The 19,609-nt window shown below is 45.2% G+C and overlaps 1 protein-coding gene across 6 annotated transcripts in view; it reads right to left on the bottom strand.

The window, feature by feature from the left end:
* Nucleotides 1-385: 385 nt before the first annotated feature.
* NR2C2 (nuclear receptor subfamily 2 group C member 2) overlaps nt 386-19,609 on the bottom strand; it is a 28,008-nt gene continuing 8,784 nt past the window's right edge. For 4 of the 6 annotated variants that reach the window (XM_075574643.1, XM_075574645.1, XM_075574641.1 and 1 more), the window contains exons 5-14: nt 18,261-18,440; nt 16,446-16,593; nt 15,498-15,591; nt 15,035-15,168; nt 14,112-14,289; nt 13,799-13,920; nt 13,439-13,578; nt 8,741-8,878; nt 8,491-8,596; nt 386-6,649 (exon numbers count right to left, since the gene is read on the bottom strand). In XM_075574643.1, coding sequence (XP_075430758.1) covers nt 6,475-6,649; nt 8,491-8,596; nt 8,741-8,878; nt 13,439-13,578; nt 13,799-13,920; nt 14,112-14,289; nt 15,035-15,168; nt 15,498-15,591; nt 16,446-16,593; nt 18,261-18,440 — 1,415 coding nt within the window. In that variant the 3' untranslated portion in view covers nt 386-6,474. Of the gene's footprint in view, nt 6,650-8,490; nt 8,597-8,740; nt 8,879-9,447; nt 9,509-13,438; nt 13,579-13,798; nt 13,921-14,111; nt 14,290-15,034; nt 15,169-15,497; nt 15,592-16,445; nt 16,594-18,260; nt 18,441-19,609 lie in introns of those variants that run through there. The other 2 variants (XM_075574647.1, XM_075574646.1) reach the window with 2 other exon arrangements.

Genomic DNA, 19,609 nt, shown 5'->3' with positions numbered 1-19,609 from the left:
TAAACCTCACGTTTTCCTGCAACATTCAGTCAAACTTTCTTTTTAATTAACCACTCCATTTTTTTCTTCTTATTTAAATACTCATGATGCACCTAGCAAAGTGAAAATACTCACCAGATTGTAAACTCTCAGGCAGGGCCCTAATTACCTTTTGTGTCTGTTTGCGCTTGTTTGTCATTCTGTTTATGTCATTTCTATCACTCTGTTCCCCTCCCCCATTGTACCACACTGCAGAATATGTTGGCGCTTTATAAAATAAACACATTATTATTATTGTTGTTATTATTATAAACCTCTTCTTTTTAAGGGCTCTCTGCTGATGACATTCCAAATGTGTGCTGATGTGTATCTGACATGTCAATAAGAAGAAATAAAACAGCGTGTATGAAGTTTGTTATCCACTTTAATAGTATAAACCTCATTCAGGTAGTATTATTAAGCAACAACAATACAATGCCACATTTACACAGCATTTAATAAAATGCATAAGCTAATTCATGCACTGCAATACTCTATATACAAAAACAACAATGCAAATCTCTCTTCCTGACGAAGACACGGATTAGATATAAAATTCGGATTAAAAAAAGAACATGCTATTTGTTAATAGGTCATCACAGGAACAAGGCTGATGGGAAAGAGTGGGGGGACAGCCGGGACATTAAAAGGACGTAGAAAAACAGGAGATAAAATACAGGGCAGCAGCGTGACCCTTGTGCTGCCCCAGAGGTGTACAACACATTGCCTCCGCCAGTCAGGGCTGGTCAATTCCAGTCCTCAAGGGCCACCCAACAGGTCAGGTTTTCAGGCTATCCCTGCTTCAGCACAGGTGGCTCAATCAGTGGCTTGGTCAGAATGACTACGCCACCTGTGTTGAAGCAGGGATATCCTGAAAACCTGACCTGTTGGTGGCCGTTGAGAACTTGAGTTGGTCACCCCTGGATTAAAGGAAAGATTCTGAAATAATACATTAGGTTTAGATTCTTCCTTCAAAATTATTTGGGTCCTCCCACTCACCCCAGCCCAGGAGGGCACCGGTACATCTAAAATACCTGTGTACTATATGTCCCGCACAAAGTGTGGTCTGCAGCTGCAATACTGTACATCCTGAACACTGGTAATACATTTGCTAAGATATTTTAGAAAAACATTTTCTAGCACTTAAAACAAACATTCTAGTACAATTGTTGACGGGGGTAGAGTGTAATAAGATGCTGGCAAATAATACAGCAGAGAAAACCGCATGTCCCCAAGAGTAATCAGTGCTATGCAAGACACAAACATACTGTGAAACACACAAGGTGGAGTACTAAGGCAATTGGGGGCAGAGGAAGTGAGTTTTGACTCATTGCACCATTTTTGGGAGCACAGTAGCTTCAAATGTAAGAATCTGGTCGAAACTAGGACGTTTTGCCACCTTTAAATTTGCTGTTTTTTTGGTGCAGATTGAATGGACAAAAACTGACCCTCAGAGGCGCAGAATGTGATACATCGCATTATAATCTGTGCTTTACGTACCCCCCCCCCCCTAACGCCTGCATTTCATACTCCCTGAATTGCAAGCTGACACATGGGAGATAAAGCGGAGCAAAGTGCTGGATACACAGTCGCAAAGTGCTGGATACAATCGCACACAGGAGCAAAGTGCTGGATACACAGTCGCAAGATGAAAATGACGCGATTTACATTCATTTCCCCCCAAATGTTCCTAGCACATACAGTAGCACCCAACAAGTGAGAGCCTGAAATATCCAGCTTTCTAGTAGCAGAAAGTAGGAGACTCCTGAGAGGTCTGAGGTTAGCTGCTGAGCCCTGTCACTGCCATAGCCCAGTGTGCTGCAGCCTGGTACAGTGGGAGTTAAATGCCGATATCAGTTGAGAATACTTAAAGCAGCAATGCCACCTGGCGCTATTTTTATTTTAAACTTACCTGAACCTCAGAGCTCACTGCTGGTCCCCGAACGTGCGGGAACCACCTTGTTTGTAGTTTGATTGTGCCGGTTTTGACACAACCCCCACCACCACCACCACCACCTACAAATATGATGGGGGACTACAAACATAGACGAGATGGTTACCAATACAGAGATGCAATGTCATCTCCCCATGTAGTTTTTTCTATTAGCTGCTGGAGAGAGCCCTGACCCCGGCGGCCATATTGTTTCCCCAATTGCCTAGTGGTCCCCCGGTCCACCCTGGACTTGCCACTCCAGTGGACCCAACTGTTCAGGATGATGTATTTGAGCCACGATTGCTGCTTTAATGTATAGTGTAGCAGTAACTTCATCAGTGCCTTGTTGTGTACTGGCAGCATAGGCTGTTACATGATCACAGTGACATTACTGCTAAATCTAATTTTCCATTCAGATTAAAACTGGTTAAAGGCGTGTGCTGGGAAACTGAATATATAGCATGGGCAGGATAAGGAGGAGGTTCACTAAGCGCTGATGGGAGGTATCCACCCCATTCCAGTCAGGAGCAGGTAATGCTGGGTCAGGGTGCGAAACCCCCTGCCTCGACGCTTACTGAATCCTGCCATTAATCACATTCATTACTTGCTTGCAACAGGCATTTTATATGAAAGCCTGGAAATCGCTGCTACTCCTTTTCTAATGTACCAAAGGTATAGGGCCTGTGACACCTATTAGTACCAACTTTGCAGATAGTAACAAAGGAGGGAGAGGGAGTAGGGGGTGTGATACCTTTTATTGAACCAACAAGTAGTTGATATGTTACCGAGGGTCAGGGTTACCCAATGAAGGATCCTGAGAGAATCGAACCTTAACATAATCAACTACTTGTTGGTCCAATAAAAGGTATCACACCTCCTACTCCCTCTACATCCCCCTCGCACATTACTACATGGAAGAAAGAACCAACACGGCTTCCCACCCTTCTTTGCCAACCTGGAATAGAGAGCCTAACATTTGCCACTTAACCTGTCTCAGGTATACTCTCTAGTGGACAAGCCTAGTTACAGCCCATTCTTGCTCAGTCTTTTAACCCCTCGGTGCAGCCACCTTTAGCAGTGAAGGGGTTAAGTATAACTTCAGAGACAGCCCCTTACGGATCAAATAATTTGCCTCATTCAACAAGCTTTGCTGTCGAGTTGTTGGGCTACTAAATGGTTACCCTCCCTTCACTGCCAGAGGTGCCTGGAACACATTGTACTCTGGCAGGTAACGGGTTAATACCTACACGGACCAACATTTCCATGGCACTGGTACTATCAAGTCATGGTTACATGTGGAAGAATGCCTCATTTTGACCATGTGACAGTATATGGGAAGATTACGTAGGCACGGAATAGCAAACGAGAGCAACAGGATTGTATTTTATCCCTCCAAATGCAGAAATACAGATCATTTACAATGACATGCAGTGAGTTTAAGAGGAGAGATCACTCTCATAATGATCTTAAGTTTAGGAAGTCCAAGTTTAAAAAAAAAATAATTAAAAACAAAGATAAACAATGTGTGCGTACAATTGTCGGTCTCTAGGGAGAACACATGACCACTGCATCTCAATGCTGGCAATGGAAGTGAAACAGGGGCTAAAATAAAGTGCAGCAAAACTGCGACAAATATGGCCTTTGCCACCTGCAAAAATGAACCGGGTTTAAAGTGCTTGCAGAGTGAGACTGGAGTGAGGGTGTTTAATGCTTAGCACTCAAATTGCTTGCCATGTGCACTGGTAATAAGGAGACGGGTTTCCTTTAATGCTAGGTGAGTGTGCAACCCATTGCGATGCCCGACCCTGCATGGCCCCTATATTAATTAGGCAAATCTGCTTTCCTACCAAAAGGGAACATGCTCGTATTCTCAACAATAAAGCGAGACATCTATTTGAGAAGATCTGTAGAAAAGGGAGGCCATTTGCAGCATATCCGCATGGCAATGAGCAGGAAGAGGAACGCTGACAGAAAACGGAGTGCTTTTACTAGTCTTTTTTCCATAGGAAACACAGATAATATGCAACACCGCAGATTCCCAGAAAAAGTGCTGAATCAAGGATTTCTGGTCTATTTTCTATGCAAGTTCTTCGTCTTTTAATGCTACTTTTCTACAGGCAGAAAAGATCGCGCTCCCGCTTCTCGTACGAGAGTCTGGAATGACTTCACCTCCCATTGGTACAATAGCTGTGACAACCCCTAAGCTACCCGCGCAGCCTGCAACACACTAAGGGGGTTACACGCTTAAATACTCTGCTACTGGGAAACGTGTATTAAATAACTCCAAACTATTTTCTGCATCTAAAATATAGACACTGGAGTCAGCAGTTGTCATTCGACTAGAAGTATAGATTGTAAAATAAGTGCTTGAAGTTTTAAATAAGAATATTTCTAAGAATATTTTTCGACCAACGTCGGGCACAGGAAAAGAGCCTTTTGTTAGGTACTGATATATAAAATTATCTATATATTATAGATAACTTAATCAATTGAAATGCTCATGGCCTTAACCACAAAATGAAACACTGGTTGCTTTGAAGTCGGAGTCTTGTGATAAGAGACGGAGATATTGAGACGCGTGGCAGCTACACGTCTGCCCATTCTGCCAGAGCTTGGCCTTTCTGAAGGTCACTTCCATTTGTAATTGAGCAGTTCTGTCGCCGCGCTGTGACAGGGTAGGTGAAAAAGTGATCTGAGGTCAGACATGACCAGGGAGCATCCATGCTCCCTACTTAACAAGCAAGCCCTTTCTATTGGATATGAAATTCCCCATTCACAGAGGATATCGCTGCACCAGAAAAACGCTGCCCCCTTCTTTCGTTTTTCCATCAACCCTGCAGCAAGTGAATGTATTTTCTGTGGCAGGCACAGGACTGGACTGGTCGTGGCTTTTGGAAATTTCAGCCGGAACACGTATACAAAGTATTACCGACAGTGATATCTCTTGCTCTTTTCCCCTGTTCCGTTACATTCATGATTGTCTGCTGCATTCTATACACTACTGTAATACAAAACACATGCTGCTATATGTTAAGGGTTTCTCTGACAGCAAAGGGAATTTAAACAGAATGACAGACGGCTTAACACATTATATTACTATATAAAAAAAAAAAAAAGAAGTGCTCAGAAAAGTGCTGAAGACATTATCACAAATGGGATAAAGTTCAAGGTTTTGTGTCCTGATGATCTCCAACATTTATTTAATGACTTCTTGTATTGGGGAGTTTACCAGTGGGTCTACAAGCGCTTAAACTGGGCTTCTCAACCGTTGCTCCATAGAGAAGCACCACTTCTTGAGCTGCGCCCCCCTGCCCGGCAGCCACAGCGTTCGCGCCCCCTCTCCAAGGACTCGGCGTCAAATGACGTCGCAGGTCATGTGACGTCACTTCGCCATGGCATTTGACGCGCATCGCCGAAGACCCGGCAGAGAACAGGTAAGGGAGTTACAGAGGAGTTACAGAGGCCTCACGCCTCCCCCGACATTAAATTTAAATGCCGTGGGGAAGAGCGCGGGGCCTCTGTAACCACCGCGGCCCCCCTAGAAATTCTCGCGCCCCCCAGTTTGCGCACACCTGCACTGGAAGAGTCTATATCGGGGGTGGGCAACTCCAGTCGTGAAGAGCCACCAACAGGTCAGGTTAACAGGATATCCCTACTTCAGCACGGGTACCTCCGTCGAAGACTGAACCACTTATGCTGAAGCAGGGATATCCGGAAACCCTCACCTGTTGGTGACCCTTCACGACTGGAGCTGCCCACCCCTGGTCTACAGGCAGATTGCCCTGCTTGCCGCTTGGGATGCTGGGGGTTGTAGTTTTATTTGCTTTGAAGAGAACTAAAAACCGTTGGGCTGCAAGCTCTCTGGACAGATTTCTGGGGAGCTCTGCGTGCGTCTGAGGGAGGTTACGGGAGGGTCGGGAGGTCTCAACAAGCTTTTTGTTCTCACTTGTCCTTTATGAATATTGATTTTTGGGATCTCAAACAGGAGAGGGTTTTGTTATTTTAGCGGCGCCTGTTCATTAAACAAAAATGAGCATTAATACAGTAACTTCATCCTGTTGCACACCCTTTAAAATCAGTCAGGAACATGATGCACAGAAGGGAACCTAAAATGACCCTAAAATCACCTCTGTGATTAGCTGCCAAATTTTAGTCCTGATATATATAGATATCAACCACTTCAGAGGCAACTCTTGTTCTTTGATGATCGTCAATCTTTTTATGCTACAAAAGCATGTTAGTGTGTTCAGTAGACTGCGTCCTGGCTCTAGAAAACATGTAAATGTAACAGAAATACTCCTACCTGGTAATCTTGTTATGGCTGTTAACATTGTTTTTCTTTCCAAGTGGGAGGGAGGAGGGGTAGATCTAAGGACATTTCAAAGGGCGAGGGAGAGAAGAGGACAGCACTGACACCTGAATGGGGTCTATGCACGTGCTCCCCAAAAGTCACTGCGCTTTCTCACGCCCTGTAACGACGCGCTGAAAAGTGCTTTGATCCGCGTGAATGCGCTGGCCCCTGGCTACGCGCTGGCCCCTGTGATCTGCCCGTTGTATTCCGCCGTCTCCATTTTCAGGATGTAGGGGATGATGCTGTCGATCGGAACGTTGCCGATGAGGCCGGTAAAAAAAAGTTCCTCTGTAATGTTGGAGCTCATGAGCCTGAGAGCTGGGAGCCGCACCAGAATCCGGGCCAGTCTGTGGAGTAGAGAGCGGTAAAGAGCAGAGAAAACAAGGACTGCCAGAGAGGAGCACACACATATCTGCACTAATCTGCTGCACACCCCCTGCCAGTGATGCAATTAAAGCTCTACAGATGGCCCTACTGTCCTAAAAGGCCTTAGATCAATGGTAGGCAACATTATATACTTTAAGGGCCACGTGCACATTATGCACATACATACATATATACATACTACATATATACATACATATATATATATATATATATATATATATATATATATATATATATATATAGTGCATAGTGAATACTGTCCCGCTCTTCTTCTTACACTGGGAACTAGTGATTATCGCGGGAGAGGAGCGGGCAAAGCAGTATTTATCAGCCCTGTCATTAAGCAGCTAAGGGAGAGTGGGCTGCTGGGTTTGCCAGGGATCGGGAGCCGCAGGCGCCCACCAATGCCTTATGTCAGGGGTGGCCAACCCGTGGCCCGGGCACCTTGGTTTGGGACGACCTGCCTGATCCTCCGAGGATCAGCTTCTTCTCGCGCCAGCCCATGCTGCAACTCAAGCCAAACCTTTGTGACGCTGCAACTCCCCTCCACAGCAGGACCGGAGGGGTGCTGGGGCCTCTTGGCAAATGGAGAAGTTGGGCCTGACTTCTGGGCAGGCCCAACATCCGAGAGCGGGTGCGCGGGTCGGCGTGAGAATAGGCTGATCCCCAGAGGATCCTGTGCCACTGCATCCCCCCGGTAAAACTGTGCAGAGGGGAGGGGGGGGGGGATATATAAAATTGTGAGGGAAGGTAACATTGTGATGGGGAGGGGGTAAAATTGTGAGTGAGGGGGAGGAGGGGGTACAGTTGTTAGTTACCTTGGATACTTGATGAATCAGTTTAACCAATTCACCATAGTACTTTGTATCCATGTCGACCCCTTAAGCAGCATTTGCATAAACATAGAGCAAGATTTGCATATGGGTGCTCAAGTATATTGGAGAAACACGGAGTGCTCAAGGCTATTCAGATTGTGAAAACTGAAATAGTGGCCTCCCTTCCCAGTGGGTGAAAATAAACAGCAATGTGTTCACCTGGGTCCTACTCTTTTCTAAATCGGTAATGTCCTCAGAGGCATAGCATTGAAAACTCCAGCTGGACTCACACCCCTATAGCCTCAATCAAAGGTTCCCAAAGTCAAATCATCAGTAAGATACCATTCACATTAAGAGCATCATTTACTCCCTTTATCCTGCACACCAAACTCAGGGAGTATCAGCCACTACATGAGCAGCTGACCGTAACTGAAGTCCAAAGTAACAAAAAAACGTGAAGGCAGCGCACAGCCAAAAGGAGCCTGGGTCAGGGTCAGGGCAAAAAAATAACTTTATTCTGATTCCATGGGTTTAAAAAAGTACCCGCCTACGCGTTTCGCACATGCTGGCGCTTGACAGGTTGCGAAACACGTAGGAGGTTACTTGTACCTCCTTTTGGCTGTCCGCTGTCTGGCCTTTTTTCGTTACTTTGCATAAACATACAATACTGGGAGTGGTTATTTGTAGCTAGAGTGCAAGGAGAGGAATCATTTCATGCAAATTGAATAGGATGTATATTTTTATACTTTGCCAGGTCAGGCTGCCTAGAAAAAAACCCAAAACGTGTAATAAATATCCGCGAGCAAGGGAGAAGAATAAAACACTGCAAATGTATACCAACAGCCACAACCGCCTATTTCCTTTGGAAATGGCTACAGATACACAACTATAACAGTGAGAATGCTTCGTTTTAACAACCACCTTCTCCTGCAAACCCGTAGGCTGCCTGTTGCTATTTGGTTTCTCAGAGTCATTCAGTGCGGTACCTGTATGTATCTTCAGGATAGGTTTTCTGCACATAGTCCTGCAGCTCCATTTGTGCCTTCTCTTGGAAATTTTCTATCTGCTGCGTACTTGAGAGACCTGGGTGATCTGCATGAAAAGTGAATGTAGATTCTGTTATTGTCGTATTCAAAGCGGCCAAGACGAGCTCTTAGCAGAAATCTTACAAATAAGAAGAGTTTTAGAGTAGGCTACAGGAGGGGTGTGTGTTCACCACTGAAGAGTTGTTCTAACCTGGGCTGAAGAGGACCACTGCCTTAAGGTAGGCGTATTCGTATCCATCGATATCCAGCTTTGCCATGCTGTTACAGAACTCCTGCAGCTTCCAGATGTGCTCCATGACCTGCTTTATTCTGTCTCCAGACAGCTTGTCTGAAGAGGAAACAAGCACCTTTTAATGGATAAACAGGGTTCAGTTCTATCCAAGGGGGGTTATTAATTAAACTGAGATGTGCACATTGGCTCTGCTACTCCCATTGAAATCAAATTACAGTTTACGTGTGATTTGCCCAATTAGTATTATCGCAGCTTAATGAATAACCCCCCAAAGAGTCCTGCTGCATTGTGTGTTCCCCGAAAAAGAAATGTCATTAAGGCTTCAAGATTAACCATCTGTTTGCCAAGAAGGGTGTCATAGTTACCTAAACATTTGTTGTTAGGGGGTGGGGGGGATTGTGTCAAAGGATTCACTCTGTGCATCCATTTACATGTATCAATCATGTCACGCCTTATTAAAGTAATTGAAAATAGTGATCAGAAAACATAAAAACAAATGAAAAGGATTTTTTTAAAATGATTAACACACAAAGGAATACTATTAAATATCAATTGTAGCAGTAGATCACTTCACCAGATTCCAGACTTTGAGATTGTGTGATGTTTAGGAGTTTGATATTTGCTGCTAATAAATAATGCTTTAATGCTGCAATAAATTTACTAACTACTTTGTTGCAGCGGTCCATCAGCAGCCGTGCTCAGGGTAACCGAGACAGTAAGGGATTACTGAAATTAGATTAATAAGGAATACAATCACCCATTCTTTCATTTAGCATTGCTGCCAGTTTTTTCTTCTATTGGATAGATATTAAATGTGCATTAATAACATTCTCCCAAGCTCCGTTTTTCTAGTAAATCAATATAACTGACTCGCACCAAGTGCTGAGTCGGCAGAGCACATTTCCTGACGTGCAGCGAGAAAACAAATGCATGTCGATGTAATGATATATAAACAAGCTGGCCGCTCTCTGACCTTTGTGACTCCACTGAGACATTGTACAATTTGGTAACCAGTCTTGCGGGGAAATAATGAGAGATGCCTTAATTCAGGGGTGCTCAACTCCAGTCCTCAAGCCCCCCCCCCACCCCCCAACAGGTCAGGTTTTCAGGATATACCAGCTTCAGCACAGGTGGTTCAATCAGAGGCCCAGTCGAAGACCTGTGCTGAAGCAGGTGCTGATTGAGCTACCTGTGCTGAAGCAGGGACTGACTGAGCCAACTGTGCTAAAGCTGGGATATCCTGAAAACCTGACCTGTTGCGGTGTGGGGGGCCTTGAGGACCTGGAGTTTAGCACCGCTGCATTAATCCACTATAACATTAACAAGGACAGAGCATCTCAAGTTGTATAAAACCCTCTTCTGCTCGCAGATACTTGTGACAAATTGCTTTATGTGGCAGCAGGAAATTAATTGAACCTGTTCTATGCACAAACAAAGGCTCCCATCGGCAAATACATTAGAAAAACCTAACCTAGCGAGTTTATTCCCCCCGAAACCTTGTGTTAAACTCTCTGCAGATTAAAGCAGCAAAACATGTGAAATCTTATATGGTTTTCTTTCAAATAAATCAGTTCTGTAGTATTAGATACGTTACTGTTTATTTGTTTTTTTTTAATTCAATTCTTAATGCCATTTGTAATTAATTTTAAAGCAGCCGTCCAAGCTGCCGATTTAATTTGTTTTTGTTCCCCCCCTTTAATCTGTGCATCAATACAATCCACACAATGATAAGCAATCAGCTAAGTTGGCGATCGATCGGCCAAGATTCGGCTCGGGGGTTCACTAAATGGCTGCAGCGGAGTATTGACTCAGTATCACTGACTTTATAAATGGTTGCTATAGAAACAGAAAAGGCTGGTTACATTATAATACATTCAAAATGTAATTCAGAGTTGTATAAAACATTTTTTTAAAGTGTTTTCTCATAGTACAGAACTGATTTATTTTTAAAAAAAACAAAACAAAAAAAAACACATGTAGGATATTGCTTGGTCTGCAGCGTTAAGAGTTAGGCCTCGATTACAGTGGCCGCGGCAGTGCGTGCCGCCAAAAGAATTACCAGCATTCTTTGAAGGGGCACATAGTGCGCGCGACCGCGTGACGGAGAGGCAGAATCAGGGAGACAAATGAATTCGTCTCTCCGTGCGATGGCCGCGTGACGTCAGCGTCACGTAAAGCGGTTCAGCCAATCATGGCAAACTGCTCGCGTGACGTCACGGGCCACACCTCTGCCACGCTTCCTGTCGCCTCCCAATGCCGCCTGCCTATAGTGCAGGTTTCGCGCGAGTGACGTCACGCGCGCGCTCTGCAGCGGCCACTATAATTGCGGCATTAGGCAGTCATGGGTAAAACCATTCTAAATATAGTGATAGAATTAAAGGTGCAGGTCATCTTAAAGGTAAGTTCTGTACATCAGGGAGAAGGAGCGGCTCAGTGAGTAAAGACACTGACTGGCACTGAGTGTGAAGCAGGGGAACCTGGGAGAAGGAGCGGGTCAGTGAGTAAAGACACTGACTGGCACTGAGTGTGAAGCAGGGGAACCTGGGAGGAGGAGCGGCTCAGTGAGTAAAGACACTGACTGGCACTGAGTGTGAAGCAGGGGAGCCTGGGAGAAGGAGCGGCTCAGTGAGTAACGACACTGACTGGCACTGAGTGTGAAGCAGGGGAACCTGGGAGAGGGAGCGGCTCAGTGAGTAAAGACACGGACTGGCACTGAGTGTGAAGCAGGGGAGCCTGGGAGAACGAGCGGCTCAGTGAGTAAAGACACGGACTGGCACTGAGTGTGAAGCAGGGGAACCTGGGAGAAGGAGCGGCTCAGTGAGTAACGACACTGACTGGCACTGAGTGTGAAGCAGGGGAACCTGGGAGAGGGAGCGGCTCAGTGAGTAAAGACACTGACTGGCACTGAGTGTGAAGCAGGGGAACCTGGGAGAAGGAGCGGCTCAGTGAGTAAAGACACTGACTGGCACTGAGTGTGAAGCAGGGGAACCTGGGAGAGGGAGCGGCTCAGTGAGTAAAGACACTGACTGGCACTGAGTGTGAAGCAGGGGAACCTGGGAGAAGGAGCGGCTCAGTGAGTAAAGACACTGACTGGCACTGAGTGTGAAGCAGGGGAACCTGGGAGAAGGAGCGGCTCAGTGAGACACTGACTGGCACTGAGTGTGAAGCAGGGGAACCTGGGAGAGGGAGCGGCTCAGTGAGTAAAGACACTGACTGGCACTGAGTGTGAAGCAGGGGAACCTGGGAGGAGCGGCTCAGTGAGACACTGACTGGCACTGAGTGTGAAGCAGGGGAACCTGGGAGAAGGAGCGGCTCAGTGAGTAAAGACACGGACTGGCACTGAGTGTGAAGCAGGGGAACCTGGGAGAAGGAGCGGCTCAGTGAGTAAAGACACTGACTGGCACTGAGTGTGAAGCAGGGGAACCTGGGAGAAGGTGCGGCTCAGTGAGTAAAGACACCGACTGTAAACACTGACACTGAGTTTGGATCAGGTTTCCATTTCCTTGTGCAAATGACTTAATCTCCCTGTGCCTCAGGCACCTAAAACATAGAGTGTGAGCTCCTCTGGGCAGGGACTGTGTCTGTAACAATCCTATGTGCTGCGTACCGCGCGCTATACTTTAATTGTGAGGCGCTTGGTGTCCCATTGGGAGAAAGCGCTATAGGAAATAAAGTTGTTAACGTACAGAAAATATCCTGAATGGTGAATGCTCCAACACCGTCTACATTAGCGGCAGATTAATACATCTATAACATAACATTTAATGACATACAATCAAATATAAATACTGCATGTAATGTCTCTTCATTAAATACATTTATTTCTAGCTCCTGTGACAGCGTTGTCTTTGTTTTGCTCACTTGATTTTTCGGCTAATGTATAACAGATACTACTCCGTAACACACCAGTGATTTACATAAGATCTGGAACGACGTTCCCCTCATTGGGTGAGCATTCGTTCCCCCTTGGATTTGTGAAAGTGTGCAGGGGGTGATATTTCCTAATTCCAGATTTACAGCGCAACCGACTTTTTGAGCAGCAAGAGGATTGCACTTGTTACCGTGTTTTTCATGATGTGTTAAAAAAAAATAAAAGCAAGCTATGTGAATGACATGTGAGTTTTCTAGCCAAGCACTCGGCCTATTATTTAAATCAGTGGTTGCCTAATTGTATTACGATAACAATGATTTACTGCAGGGAAGCTCAACTCCAGTCCTCAAGTCCCCCCAACAGGTCAGGTTTTCAGGATATCCCAGCTTCAGCACAGGTGGCTCAATCAGAGGCTCAGTCTTTGAGCCACCTGTGCAGCAGCATGGACTGATTGAACCACTTTTGCTGAAGCAGGGATATCCTGAAAACTTGACCTGTTGAGGAGAGCTTGAGGACTGATGTTGAGCTCCCTTGGTTTACTGAATTGCTGCAGTGTTTGTAAAGAAATGCAAGAAACCAACCAACTCACTCTGCTGCACCTCTAAACGCTCTGACACCCCTGAGATCTGTTTCAAAACTTGATTTAAATCTACTCTTTGACATACTACTAACATATTCACGGCGCAGGAAGATTTAGCACTCTTGCAGAGGAAGAGATTCATGTAAGGACTTGTATCCAACAGTAGAAGAAAGCTTAATGTTTACGCATGGGTGTTAACATGTACCTTCCTGTATGCTGTTTTGCAGGTGGCTGACAATGGCTGCTAGAATGGTAGAGAGACTCATCACTTGCGAGCACTGTGCAAGACCTAACGTGAACAGCTCATTCCAGCAGGCACGCACGAGGCTCGTGTTGCAATCTTGCCTGGAAGGAAACACAAGATTAGAGGCTGACCCCTAACGGAGGATCGGTCAGCTGCTAGACCGGTTTGTTTCTTCCTGTGCGAATTTTGGGGGGCTCTCTGTGTGTAATTCAGGGGGTTGGGGGCTGTCTGTGTGTGAGGTCAGACATTGCTTTCAGGTTCTCCCGAGTACCTCTTGTTACCTTCATGGCTATTTACCAGTCAGGGAAGGTCTGTGCTTACCCCAGTGCTTGGAAGGCAGGGATAGACCTGGCCCAATGCATGGAAAGGAAAAGCAGCCGGGATGCAGACTCGCAGATATAGTGCACATTCAGGTACTCTGGCATCGGGCTTGGCATTGTTAGCTGAAAAGAAATAAGCACAGTCTGTAAATGCCATACAGCCACCCGTGGTCTCTCTGTTTATTAGTAGGTTGGGTTCTCGCTCGCACGGTGTACAGTAACCTCCTTTCCATTTTAAGCTAGTTCACTGCTTACTATGGAGGGGAATACAGCTTATGTAAACTATCCCGCACACAATCACCAACTTTACCAACCTTAAATGTGACGTGTGTGTCTGATAGCAGTGGTCCTTCCACCTCAAGGATGGGTGTGGCCTGATCCCGGCTAATTACATGAATGTTCCCTCCGGCTGCAGCGTCCATCCCATCGGTCAAGTTCTGCCCTGCGGTGCCATCTGTCGTACTAAGTGCTTTCGCTAAGGTATCAAACGCCCTAGAATGAGAAGCGATTACAATACGGTACACACCACAGTATTGTCATTATGCGATGATGATTCAGGGCAAACTTAAAAGGCCCATGCATGTTCCTAAACACAATGTATTAGAGTGGTTTCCTCTAGGGGCAATGCTTATACAATCACTTTTCCTATATATTCCCCTTTAGATATATGTGCCTGTATACAGTGCCGGACCGAGACACTTCCACGACCCAGGCAGGCAAAACAGAAGAGGGATATCAGCAGGAGAGACACAGAGACAGATTTAGGAGAGAGTAAAGTGAGTCTAGCAGCAATCTATTAGGATAGATTGAAGGGACATGTGAGAGGCAGGAAGGTCGGAGAGTAGAAGGTTACAATAGTTGAGGCGGGAAAGAATGATGGCATGGGTTAGAGTTTTAGCAGCAGGGCGACAGAGGAAGGGCGTATCTTTGCAATGTTATGTTAAGATCGGTTTTAGCTACATTGTGAATGTGAAAGGAGAATGTGAGGGAGCAGTCGAAATGTGACCTCAAGGCAGCGTGCTTGCGATACTGGGTGTATGATAGTACTGCCAACAGTATTTCCACCAAATCTCCAAAATCAAAAAGTATTTTGCCATAAAACCTTTAAATAGGATAAAAAAGGTGAAAGAAAATGCTCTGTGCAGAAAAATATAGTGCCCAGTTTAGTGAACGTACACCTTCAATAGAGATGGGTACAAGCAGATAATTCGCACAGGGATGGTGCTCAGATACATACCGAGTGATTTCACTTGAAAATTGGTCCTCTGCCTGAATGTCGGATGTGTCCCCGTTATTCAGCGACTCACTTAGGTTGGCGAGAGAGGTTACAACATTTGCCAAGGTTCCTAATCCACTGTGACTTGCTTCCGCCTACCAGGGATATATAGTAAGCATTCTCATTAAAGGATGAGGAATACTTGAGTGTGATGATCAACACAGAACTGTTTAATCAATAAGAGACCAAACTTACCAAAACAAAAACAAATTGCTGACTTCAGATTGTGACCCTATGCAATATCTTTCTGTATTGAACACTCTTATTTTTCATAATGTGACATTCACTAAAGCAGTCACTGCTATGATCAATATTACTTTGTAAATCGGTTGAACGTTAATACATCTTACTGTGGCTTACACCCATTTATTATAACGTGTTATTTTAACAAGTCAGTCTGCGCCTCAAATGAAACCCAAATCACCTTTGATTCTGCAGATAGAAGCACAGTGCCGTCTTCTCGTATCAGTGGCTGTTGGATGTTCACCAACAACCCAGGGTCCAAAAGTCCTGTTTGCCTGATACAAGGGAAATAACAGTATGCTCATCCCTTAATGTAGGTATCGCAACACACCACAGAAGTTAGGTTACTTCAGGTAATAAGTTCTGTACCATATAATTTTCACCATGGACACTCAAAACAATGATACAAGTTTGACGCGTTTTGGACATGTGATAAGGGCTTACAGAATAGCCAAGAACGCCAAGCCCCTTTTAAAGGCCCTTTAGAAGTGTTTTGTCACACTTCGGAGCTGCTAGCATAGGCCCCTATATGGCATACAGTCTTATATATACGTACTCAAATAAACACACCCATACAGTATATACATATACACATGACGTTGGAGAGGCCATGCGCTTGAACCCCCTACGGACGCAGAGCTGTCAGTCACGGCTCTGGTCTCCGAGATCACGTCCCACAATGAATGGCATAGCGCTACTGAATGTATTGTGTAGTGAGATCGCAAGAGCAAAGTGGCGAGCGACAGCTTTGCCTCCATGAGGGGTGCAAGCGCGTGGTATCTGTTAGCCACTCAAATAAGCCTCACACATAGAAATACCCGTGGGGATATTTGAAATGGGTTCCCAAGAGATGTTTTAGGAGTCTCTGACGACTACGCATGCGTTACAGCAACCTATGGTTGCTATAGCAATGTAAAGGGTGTTGGGCTGGATGAGGATAGAGCAAGCATACGAAAAAGACAGAGAGAAAAAGATCCAAGAGGTATTGGAAGCAAAAAGAAAATAATAATTTCTCCAGTGGTTCTGTGTGTCCTCTCTCCTCATGAACGTGTCCTAGATTTTGTTCTTGTGATGGGGAGGTCTGCATACTAACCGTAACACGCCCTACATCACACGCTGAGCCACTGACCTTCCACCATCTTTAGCTGAGACAAATGTTGGCGTTGCTATGAGGGGGCTTCTCAGGTCTTTGCGGATGTAGATCTTTTCTGTTGAAGCTGCACAGTTCGTTGGCTTCTCCCGCTGTATGTCGAATGGTTTCCTCTCACTCTGCACCGCTGAGACAGACAAACGCCACCATTTAAAAATCCCAGCAAGGAAACTACAAATGCAGCTACTGGCAAACTCAAACAAACCCTCTGCAGCACTGATAAACCATTTGCACATCTCTGTGCATTAGGGAGACACATACATCTCCGATACTGCGAGTATTAGGGAGAAACATACAGCTCCGATACTGCGAGTATTAGGGAGACACATACAGCTCCGATACTGCGAGTATTAGGGAGACATACAGCTCAGATACTGTGCGTATTAGGGAGACACATACAGCTCCGATACTGTGCGTATTAGGGAGACACATACAGCTCCCATACTGCGCGTATTAGGGAGACATATACAGCTCCGATACTGCGAGTATCAGGGAGACATACAGCTCCGATACTGCGAGTATTAGGGAGACACATACAGCTCCGATACTGCGAGTATTAGGGAGACACATACAGCTCCGATACTGCACATATTAAGGAGACACATAGAGCTCCGATACTGCGCGTATTAGGGAGACACATACAGCTCCGATACTGCATGTATTAGGGAGACACATACAGCTCCGATACTGCACGTATTAGGGAGACACATACATCTCCGATACTGCGAGTATTAGGGAGAAACATACAACTCCGATACTGCGAGTATTAGGGAGACACATACAGCTCAGATACTGCGAGTATTAGGGAGACATACAGCTCAGATACTGTGCGTATTAGGGAGACACATACAGCTCCGATACTGTGCGTATTAGGGAGACACATACAGCTCCGATACTGCGCGTATTAGGGAGACATATACAGCTCCGATACTGCGAGTATCAGGGAGACATACAGCTCCGATACTGTACGTATTAGGGAGACACATACAGCTCCGATACTGTGCGTATTAGGGAGACACATACAGCTCCGATACTGTGCGTATTAGGGAGACACATACAGCTCCGATACTGCGCATATTAGGGAGACATATACAGCTCGGATACTGCGCGTATTAGGGAGACACATACAGCTCCGATACTGCGAGTATTAGGGAGACATACAGCTCCGATACTGTGCGTATTAGGGAGACACATACAGCTCCGATACTGTGCGTATTAGGGAGACACATACAGCTCCGATACTGTGCGTATTAGGGAGACACATACAGCTCCGATACTGCGAGTATTAGGGAGACATACAGCTCCGATACTGGGCGCATTAGAGACACATACAGCTCCGATACTGTGAGTATTAGGGAGACACATACAGCTCCGATACTGCACATATTAAGGAGACACATAGAGCTCCGATACTGCGCGTATTAGGGAGACACATACAGCTCCGATACTGCGAGTATTAGGGAGACACATACAGCTCCGATACGGCGAGTATTAGAGAGACATACAGCTCCGATACTGGGCGCATTAGAGACACATACAGCTCCGATACTGTGAGTATTAGGGAGACACATACAGCTCCGATACTGTGAGTATTAGGGAGACACATACAGCTCCGATACTGCACATATTAAGGAGACACATAGAGCTCCGATACTGCGCGTATTAGGGAGACACATACAGCTCCGATACTGCGAGTATTAGGGAGACACATACAGCTCCGATACTGCGAGTATTAGGAAGACACATACAGCTCCGATACTGTGCTAAATACATGGAAGGAATGCCTTCACTCACATTCCATTTTCATGCCCATCTCCAAGCATTTCTTGAGCCGACAAAACTGGCAGCGATTGCGGTGATGTTTGTTGATTACGCAGTCCTGGTTACTGCGGCAACTGTATGTCAAGCTCTTCCGAACACTCCTTTTAAAGAAGCCTTTGCATCCCTCACAGCTAACGGCACCATAGTGGCGGCCTGCGGTGGAGAAACAATTTGCCATGTGGTTAGACACAGGTGAATAATACAACGATTGTAATCAGACTGTAAAAACCTCTTTAAGTGGAAAAGTGTCTCACAACAGCAATTACGTTGTACTTTGGAAACTTAAGCTAAAGAAACCCACCCATTGATGCACAAAAATGCCAGATACACACAAATGTTCCCTGCACTACTGGCTTATGTGTCAAAATATGTTTTGCAAGAAATAACACTGACTCCTGTAGAATAAGCACTATAGGTTGTTATATATATATATATATATATATATATATATATATATATATATATATAAATATATATTATATCAAATGGAAATATTACTGTATGCTCATTTCCATGTCTTAGACCGGTCTGCAACCCTGTCTTTCACCATTATCACCCAGCACTTCCACTGCAGCAAGGGATTCTGGGAAATGACATGCAAATGAGCATGCCACCTTTTGCTTCAAAACCATTAACATGGTTCCCTATAGGCTTAAGCTTGCTGCATGGTCACAGCTTTGAGCACAGCCATGGTTAAGATGCATAGCCAGTAAACCCACCCACCCACAATATATATATTGTGGGTGGGTTTACTGGCTATGCATCTTAACCCTGGCTGTGCTCAAAGCTGTGAACATGCAGCAAGCTTAAGCCTATAGGGCTATAGGGAATATATATATATAATCCAATGCACAGCCGGCACACCCTTTGCAAGTAAATAAGTTTTGGTGCTTATCCCATAAAGCAATAACAGACCATACGATACCGGTTGCAACACGACATCAAGGGACAGCACGCAGGTAAGTAAATCATACATTTTCTATATTTGATAGAAGACACAAAAATCGACGTTTCGGTCCCCCAGTGGGACCTTTCTAAAGGTGGTGAGAAAGGTCCCACTGGGGGACCGAAACGTCGGTTTTTGTGTCTTCTATCAAATATAGCAAATGTATGATTTACTTACCTGCGTGCTGTCCCTTGATGTCGTGTTGCAACCGGTATCGTATGGTATATATATATATATATATATATATATATATATATATATATATATATATACACACACACACACACACACACACAACCATGGTGAAAGGAGCAGCTCAAGAAAACCAGAGCCATCCCTTCCAGTTCAGGAAATCAAACATAGCCGTGCACCTCTT

Source organism: Ascaphus truei, chromosome 17, assembly GCF_040206685.1.
Source record: "Ascaphus truei isolate aAscTru1 chromosome 17, aAscTru1.hap1, whole genome shotgun sequence".
Classification (NCBI taxonomy): domain Eukaryota; kingdom Metazoa; phylum Chordata; class Amphibia; order Anura; family Ascaphidae; genus Ascaphus; species Ascaphus truei.
The sequence above is the reverse complement of the archived record's forward strand: the minus strand, read 5'-3'. Positions and strand labels throughout refer to the sequence as shown.